This window comes from Balaenoptera borealis, assembly GCF_965194805.1.
Source record: "Balaenoptera borealis genome assembly, chromosome: 16".
Classification (NCBI taxonomy): Eukaryota; Metazoa; Chordata; class Mammalia; order Artiodactyla; family Balaenopteridae; genus Balaenoptera; species Balaenoptera borealis.
The window spans coordinates 4,566,907-4,575,985 of NC_138872.1; the positions used below are offsets into that span (position 1 = coordinate 4,566,907).

At 56.1% G+C, this 9,079-nt stretch overlaps 1 protein-coding gene across 2 annotated transcripts; it reads left to right on the forward strand.

Annotated features, from left to right (window-relative positions):
- The first annotated feature begins 1,911 nt into the window (after positions 1 to 1,911).
- Positions 1,912 to 7,076, forward strand: LOC309613194 (uncharacterized protein). Of its 2 annotated transcripts, XR_014235577.1 has the most exons (5): positions 1,912 to 2,212; positions 2,332 to 2,521; positions 3,703 to 4,569; positions 4,682 to 4,841; positions 4,965 to 7,076. XR_014235577.1 is itself a non-coding variant. In XM_082359737.1 (4 exons), exons 1-4 carry the CDS (start codon positions 2,181 to 2,183, stop codon positions 4,778 to 4,780), a joined length of 1,188 nt encoding a protein of 395 aa, XP_082215863.1. In that variant the 5' UTR covers positions 1,912 to 2,180; the 3' UTR covers positions 4,781 to 7,076. The 2 variants fall into 2 exon arrangements, 1 of the variants encoding a protein (XP_082215863.1); XM_082359737.1 differs by having other exon boundaries at positions 4,682 to 7,076.
- Positions 7,077 to 9,079: the final 2,003 nt, after the last annotated feature.

The following is a 9,079-nucleotide window of genomic DNA, read 5'->3' on the forward strand; positions in this document are numbered from 1 at the left end:
GGAGAACATTTTTCTTGACTGACGGAAATTATTTATGGGAACTGAAATTTGAATTTCCCGTAAAGTTTTATTGGTGTGCGGCCACGCCCATTGGTATACACGTACGGTCTATGGCTGCTTTTGTTGAAGATATTTACTATCTGGTGCTTTGTAGAAGAAGTTTCCTGAGCCCTGGTCTAAACCCATGGATGGATTTGCAGAGGGTTCCGTGAATTCCCTGGAATTGTTTGCAAAGTAGGGCCTGGACATTTTTTCAGAGGAAGGCCTAGGGTTTTCATCACGTTCTCATAGGGCCCAGGTCCCCAAAACGCAGGGCTGCCAGAGTTAGTAAATGTAAACACAGGAGACCCAGTTACATCAGAATTTCAGATAAACAAGAAATACTTTTTTACATGAGGATGTCCCAAATATTTCCTGGGACAGACTCGTACTAAGAAATTATCCATTGTTCATCTGAAATTCCAGTGTGATTGGGGGGGCTCTGTGTGTCGGCACCCCAACAGGAAGAGTAAGGGGACCCACCCCTAAGCATCCCCTCCTCACGGCCCCCCACCCCCAGGCTGACGCCTCCTTCTCGCCTCTTTCCTCCCACCCGCCCACCCCCAGCCCCCGTGTTTCTTGAGTCATGTGTTTCTCTAGTCCAAGCATGAAGCTACATTTATTTCCTCTGAATTGATTTTTATATATTTTTATGGCATAAGCTCCGTTCTGATTACAACAGAAATCTGTGCTTATCGTAAAAAAATTAAACCCTGGATGAAATGGATAAAAAAGGAAGGGAAGGCATCCATGATCTGGCCACGGGGTACCGCCCGCCTCCCTCGAGCTGTGCGGGGTGGACCGTCCGTGTTTCCGCCACGCGAGGTCACTACGTGCATCTGCTCTGTCATCAGTACATCGGATTTACCTCATTCTTTTTAACTGCCGCGTACGCGCAATTGATGGCCTCACCATCCTGTAAGTAATGACCCGCGGATGAACCTGGTGTAACCCATTCCCGTATCACTGCATCTCGGAACCGCTCACTCTGATTATATGAATTAAGGAAATCTAGTACTGCTTTAACTTTTCCTTTCGATCAAAGTAATGCATGTACATAATTTAAAAGCCAAACAGTTCCATACACTCCTGAGGGAAAAGACAGTCCCTTGTCCCACCCCGGAATCCGTAACCTGCTCTTTTAGCCACTTCTTCCCACATTTCTAAAGAACACGCTTCAGGGGCTATTTCTGACTTGCCTATCTGAGACATCACCCACGGGGATGACGCTGGGCTCCTGGGAACGCACCCCTTTTCCCCGGGGCGGGGTCCCCGCCCTCCTTGTCCTCAGGACTCAGATTTGAGGCACCCCTGCCTGCCCCTGACTTCAGGCCCCTCCCGCCTCACCCTACTGGGGCCCTTTCTGGACCTTGGTGATGCCTGACTCTGTGCTTGGGCAGGGATGAGGGCACGATGTTCCCCTACCTGCCGGGGGCACCAGGAGGAAACGTGGACAAGGCCGTCCCCCCCCTCCTGCCAAGAGCCGGGGTCTCCAAGTGTCCTGGGTCTGCCAGGGGAAGACCAGCCCTGCCCTTGGCCATCCAGCATGCCCACAGCCCTGAGAGCGCCTCGGTGGCCAGAGCCTGAGCTACTGCATCTTCTGCAGGTGACGTTTGGGAGGAGGCCCTCCAGCATCTTGGGGTCGTCAGGCGAGGGGGACCTGGGAATGCGGGTGAGCAGCAAAGCGAGGCCTGGTCCTTCCCCAGATAACCTGACCCTGGGGAGGAAGCGGGCCCAACATCCAGGAAAAATAACCAAGGCCCAAAGAGATCAGGAAGGGGCCTGGGGGTCAGCGGGTGACCACCACAGTACCCGCTCGACCCCATCCACACGCCACGTACCTGAAATAATCCACATAAATGCACCGTCTAATCTCACAACAGCCCTGGAAGTGAGGAGAAGGGGGGCGGGGGGGCAGATAACTCGCCGGCCACACAGTTTATACACAGTGGAGCTGGGGGTTCAACACGCAGTGGACCCCAGCAGCCCCACTCTTCACCACGTTCCCAGTCGTTCACTCTGGTTGGTACCAAGCAGTGTCACAGCAATGTTGCCAATTACGGTGTTGATAACGCTAATGTGTCTGTGTAATTCTCACCACACCCACAGCATGTAGATTCTGTTACATCCCCGTTTTGCAGATGAGGAAATTGAGGCCCAGGGAGGTTAGGAGGTGAGGGGAAGCCTCCTAGGGTGGGGGGGATGGCAGTTGCCCTTCTTGGGAAGGGTGGGGCTGGGGGATGGGAGGGGGCAGGGCACCAGGCTGGACACTCCTCTTCCCCCGCCACTCAGGTTCAGCCAGGTGGATGCGACGGACATCGTGTGCCTCATGGCTCCATACATCTGGATGGCCCCTGTGGGCCTCGTCACCTCCAGGCTGGGCCACGAGCTGGCAGAGTCTCCTGGGACCACAGCACCTTCCCCTTTCGATACCATGGGCCACGCAGAGGACGAGACCAGGGGAGAGGGGGACAGCGTGAAGGTAGGTAGGAGAGGGTATCCCCTTTCGATACCACGTGCCCCACCAGATGCTGAGTGGCCTTCACGAAAAAGAAATGCCGAGTTCCTCAAAGTTAAAAAGGGTCAACGCCACAGGCCTTCTCAGCACTTCTTACGAAAAAAAGAGAAATGCGGAGTTCCTCAAAGTTAAAAAGGCTCAACCCTGCAGGTCTTGTCAGCACTTCTCAGGGCTGATAGGCACCCTGACCCTCGCAGGAGGATGTTACTCCCAGGCAGCAGCTTTGTTGGCTGACCTCTGTGTCCCCAGCACCTGCACGAAGCCAGGTCTGCACTAGCTGCTCAGTAAATAGCGCTGGAAGTGAGTCTGGAGCTCGAGGCAGGGCACCCACCCCGGGGGCTCTTCGCAGCCGGCAATGCCCACTCTGCCCCGGCATGGCCCTTAGGGCGGCGGCTGGGGAGGGACGCTTTCTGGGCTGCCGAGGCTCCCTCAGCTCCCCACAAACCACTGCCTGAAGTTCCCACCATTAGGGATTCATTCTTTCAGCTGAAACACCAGTGCACACACACAGGCGGTTTAAGTGCAGGTGTCCCTGGAAGGACCGGGGAGACTTTTTGGCTCATCTTCCTCAGTTTGGGGTGGAAGCAGAGGCCCAGGAGGATGGTGGATCTGTAAGGTCATGGTACCTCTTTTATTTTAATATTTACTTATTTATCTGGCTGCGCTGGGTCTTAGTCGCGGCACGCGGGATCTTCATTGTGGCATGCGGGGTCTAGTTCCCTGACCAGGGATCGAACCCGGGCCCCCTGCATTGGGAACATGGAGTCTTAACCACTGCGTCACCAGGGAATTTCCTTGGCACCTCTTGAGGGTCCCCAAGGCCACCCTCAGGTTGAGGAATTTACTAGAAGTCCTCCCAGAACTCAGCAAGGCTTTATCCTCACAGTCAGGGTTATCAGCATGAAAGGGCGTGGAGGAAGACGCGAAGGAAGAGTGCGGGTCAAGTGCTGAGATTGGCGTCCCAGTAGCGTGGGCTCTTGCCTGGATCTGGACCTCTCTGTGTGACCGTCAGCGAGTCACTCCCCCTTCTGGGCCCCTCGCACTGCGGATGCTCGTTCCAGACCCTTTCGGGTAGGAGAGCCGCTCACCTGTCAGGCAGGGAAGGACATCAGGATTCTTCCTGGCTTTTCCTTTGACTTCTCCAGGATCATGAGAGTGATTTTGAGGATGACATCCCCCGCTCAAGCTCTGAAGTCAGTGACGAGAAGACCAAGGAGGCCGAGGGGACAAGCAAAGACTTGGTTCAGAAGGTCACTGCCTTCACTTCGGGCTTGAAAGCTGTCCTGGAACCCTTCCCACCCACCGCATGGAAGGTCCTGGTGACCCTTCTCCTGGGCACAGCAAGTACTGAAAGGTCCCCTTGGCAGGGCCAGTGCTGGGCTGCCCGATGGGGTGGACGGACCCTGGGGAGGCTGGGATGGGGTGGGGGCCCTCAGGGAACGAGGCCATGGCTGCGGAGAGAAAGGGGACGCAGAGGCCCAGCTGAGAACTGGACGGTGGGTTCCCCGGAGCAGAAGAGAGATGGAGAGACAGCGGCCGCTGGCTCAGTGGAACAGGGATGGAGTGACATGGCCCATCAGCTCTTGCTGCTGTTCAGGTGGAAGGGCTCAGGCCACCCCATGGAAGCCCAAGCTTGGGTGTCTACAGGGCCCCCCCTTCTCTCTGGGACATGTGGCGGTCATGACCAGTCCTGCAGGCTGTTTCCAGAGCTGGCTTCTCCGGGGCCGGGTCTCGGAGCACTGGCTGGGACTCCGGGCCGGGGGGTGCTGCCCGTCACGTGGGTGGGGGCTGTCTCCCCAGGGATGGTCTCCCCTTCCGTGACCTCGGCCGTGTTCTCCGGGGCCTTCCTGGGCCTGGGCTCCTGGGGCATGCTGCCGGGCTCTGAGCACCGTGGCCTTCAGCACCCTCTGTGTCTTCACGGCCATCTTCACTGTCGGCCACCTGGGGGGCCTGTACCTCTACCAGCTCCCCTTCTTCCAGGACCTCGTGCCGCCCGACGACATTTACACCAGGTACTGGCCCGATCGTCCCCCTACCATGGATGGTGGAGGGCCTAACCTCCCTGGGGGGAGGGCGGTGCTGCTCTTTAGACGACCAGGGTTGCATTTTTGTGTCCCCCAAAAGGACTGGCTTCGGGCTAGCAAAGCCTTCTTCTACTGGTACCTTCTTGACCGCATGAGGGAGAATGAGGCTAAGAAGTGTCTACCAGCTTCTGCATCCTGAAGGCCGAGGATAGGGCCACGGCCAGCTCGGGAGGAGGCCACACAGGGGCGGGAAATCTAAGGTCTGTGCCCACAATTGCATCCTTCCAGAAAGAGAGAAGCCCCGCCTACCTCCACATTGAGCTACCTGCTGTCGTGTCATTCATTCATTCAACCAGCCTTATCAAGGTCCTATAATATTCCAGGTACTGGCCCGGGTAATATAGGAGCAAACAGGAGAGGTGCGGCCTTGCTTAGGTTTCCCACCTATAGACGGGCTTCCAGTGCCCTTCAGAAGGGTCGGTGGCTGACAGCCGAGGGTCAAGCGCTGAGGGCAACAGGCGAGGCAGACGGCTCTCCCCATCCGATGGGGGAGGCAGGTGAGCAGCTGGGCGACGTGACGAGTCCCATCCCACGGCAGGGCAGGGGCAGGGGGCTGTGGGAACCCACAAGGGAAACTCCCGGAGTTGGCGCTGGGGGCACACTGGGGAGGAAAGGCCGTCTAAGCAGGGTTTGCTCCAAGGCAGCCAGGGCCCCATGGCATGCCCTTACTCTATCTCCACCCTCACCCCGAGTCTGGTCATCCACCCCCCCAGGCAAAGGGCTCCTTGGGGTGGAGAAGGCTAAGATGCGGGTGCTGCTCGGAAGGGGTGCCAGACCTGGGGGCGGGGGGGGGGTGGTGGTGGTCCACGGCAGCACCTGGCGACTTCCCAGTTGGCTCTCTGCGTGCAGGCTGCTGGCGATGAGTGCACTCATCAAGACCAACCACACAGAGTTCTGGAAGTTCCACCTCCCTCCCAGCTTTGACTGGCCAGAGATTGTAAACCCTCTGATTCTGTTGCTGTCCTACTACACACTGGTCCTCCTGCTGCCACAGCGGGCCCCACAGCCTGGGGTAAAGTTGTCCCCAGAGAGCTGGGACCATTTATTCGCCTGCCCACTCCTACAGAGGAAAGCAAGCAGGTGAGCAAATTCTCACTAGAGTGTGAATGACTGATAGTTGCTTACCAGGTTTCTCCTCCCATGGAACTAAACAGACGGGGTGTGATGGTTTAAAGCAGGAGAAGAGAAGATTAAGGAGATGTGATAGATGCCTTAGAATGTTTGAAGGGCTATCATGTGGCCGAGACAACTTGTCTCCACTCAGCTCCAGGGGACAGAAGGAAGGTGGGAGGGTGTAAGTTATAAAGACGCATGTTCCAGTTTAATGCGCAAAAGGACTGCAAAAAATTGTAGCTGCCCATCGATAGAGGCACAGGTCCCTGAGCGAGCCCTGTTACCTTATGACTTGCTCACAGAAATTCTTGGAGGTTTTGCCAGCCCTGATTTACAGAGGGTCAGGAGCCCCAGGGGAGCGTGGAGGGTAGGCTGCTTTAGAAGGAGGCAGGGCCAGGACGGGACGCATGCTCGTCTCCAGAGCATGGCCACTCGGAGCCTGGTCCGTGAGCCTGCAGCACAGCCCTGGCCGGGAGCTCGTCAGGACCCCCGCCATCTGGCGTCTTCACTGGGCCCCGCAGGGCATTGTTCTAGAGCAGTGCCGCCCAGTAGGCAGAACCTTCTATGACGATGGGGGAAATGTTCGCTATCGGCACCATCCAGCCCACCAGCCGCCACCAGCCACGTGTGGCTTTTGAGCACTTGAAACGCGCTTCCTGCGACCGGGGAACAGGTGTTTCATTTTACTTAATTAAAATGAAAATGTAAAAACTAACACTTGACTCGGTTATTGGAAAACTTGAAGGTTTGTTTGGAACAACTTGGGTGCGTGGATCTATGTTTTCCACTTTACACTTTATGAAATCTAAATACAGATCAAGTACTTCCGATGAAGATTTAGAATCCAAATTGCAATATGCTGGGAGAGCAAAACACACGCCAGATTGTGAAAACTTGCCACAGCAAAAAGAATGAAAGCTCTCACTCCGTATCGCTTACCTGCTGAAATAACAGTGTTTGCGTGTTTCAAATAAGCACGTGGTTCACCGCCCCACCCCTTGCCCAAGGGCTGAGTGGAGCGGGGATCTGGGGAAAGGGATTCCTACCCAATGGTCTGGAGTCCTCAGAGGCAGGGTTTCCGGGGGCCCAGCCTCAGTTTTGAACATCCGCACCCCACCCCCCGTGGCTGCTTCTTCCCCTGGAGGGAGGGCATCTTAGGTACCCAGCAGTCTCATAGGTGGGATTCGGCAGATAACTGGGGATTTAAAAGCCCTGTTTTCCTCCAGAAGCGGGAAGGGAGGGAGGTGCTCCCCACGAGGTCGCCAAGCAAAGGTAAAGCCCAGGAGCTGCGCTCTGTGCTGTGCACCTCGGGCGGCGAAGAGGAACAGGTAAGACACCCCGAGGGGCACCCGCTACAGCAGCCCCGCGCAGCACCATGGTAACAGTAACAGCTACGATAAGAAGGGAAGTTACGGAGGGTTTCCTCCTGCCCGGTGCCGTTTCATGTGCTTTACATTATCCTTGTCCCTGTTCTATAGACAAGGAAACTGAGGTGGAAGGAGTGTCACCCACTCAGGTTACACCCGTATTAGGTGGTAAAACTGGAATTCAAACCCAGGCAGTGCAACGCCGGAACGTCTGTCCTTTTTTTTTTTTAATTTATTTATTTTTGGCTGTGTTGAGTCTTTGTTGCTGCACATGGGCTTTCTCTAGTTGCGGCGAGCGGGGGCTACTCTTTGTTGTGGTGCACGGGCTTCTCATTGCGGTGGCTTCTCTTGTTGCAGAGCACGGGCTCTAGGCACGCGGGCTCAGTACTTGTGACTCGTGGGCTCTAGAGCGCAGGCTCAGTAGTTGTGGCGCACGGGCTTAGTTGCTTTACGGCATGTGGGATCTTCCCGGACCAGGGCTCAAATCCGTGTCCCCTGCATTGGCAGGCGGATTCTTAAGCACTGCGCCACCAGGGAAGCCCCGGAGCTTCTGTCTTAACTGTAAAAAGGTGCCAAAGTTGAGTTAAACCACCAGGAAAATCGCAAGCTCAGCAAACCAAGATGGCGCCAGTGGGCAGCAGAGGCGGAGGTCCAGGCTTGGCCTGCAGACACCGAGTAGGGAGTGCTGCTGGCTGAGGGGAACCACGCAAGGGGCCAGCCCCTCTGCACGGGGCGAAGCCTGACACCCGTGTGTCATTCGTTGCTTCGCGTGATAGACGTGGGTAGGAATACTGAGGCGGCAGGCGTGGCGACGGCTTCCTGACACAAGGGGGACTGGTCGGCAGGTGCCTCTCATCTGCGGGTGGGGCTCCCAGGAGCAAATAACCTGCCCAAGGTCACCAACCCAGCCTCCCCAGCCCGGATGAGAAGCTGTCCATCTTCAAAGAAGTAGTCTGTGTCAATAACTGCCCACGCCACTCGCTCCAGGGTGATTATACCCCTGTTCACCTTGGCAGGACGAGCCCATCCTTTACCTTGGATCTGTTTCTATGCACAGCCCCATGACAACTCCGAGTGCCCAGGCCCAAAGGAACCCCGGGAACAGATGTGTATCTGCAAACAGCCGGCTGTGTTCCCTGAAGTGAAAGCAAACCTCCCCACTCTGCCCTGTCACTCCTGGACCAAGCGCCTTCCTGAGTTTCTCTTCTCAGGGTCGGGCCTGTCCCTCTGGACTTGGGGACGGGCAGCTCTGTGACAGCATCTGTTTACAGACCCCGAGAGCCCTCTTCCTTCTCTCCCCACCGTGCCTAACCCAGTGCTCCGGGCACAGGGTGTAGTTAATAAAAGATGATCATGGCTCGCCCTGGATTGAATCTTGCAGGTAGCTCCAGGAGGAGGGGAAGCAGAGGGGTGTCGTTAATATACTACAGATGAACTCTAATTTCTTCCTCCACTAAGCCAGGCCAGGTTAAAACTGCCTTAGACCTATCTCGTAGCGCTGCCCAGAATGGAGAAGTTCAAACATAGAATCTTCTGGATTAATTGAAAAACAAAAAGCAATCACACCTGCTTGTCCATGCCTTGAGGCAGCCTCTCAGAAGTTCCTCTCTGCATAGGAGCCGTGAACCTGAGACCCTGCCCCCCATGCGGGGCCAGGGGACCCCCCCCCCCACTTTGGAAGTGAAATGCTTTCACATTTCATCCAAAAGAAGAACCTGATTGTGTGCTGCTCGGATAAACTGGGAGCTGCGCTTTCCCGTCCAATGGGTTCAGGAGCCTCCCTCTGGCAGAGCCCCGCCGGTGATACATGTGCGCACTTTATTTGACGCAGACAGAGCCCCTGGTTCCTTCTCCTGGTAACAAGCCGAGGCCGTTCATCACCCTCTCGCTCCTTTCTGAAACTCGCCAAGCCGCGGGCCTCTGTCTCTTGAAACTCCTGCACACGGTGCATTTTAAAG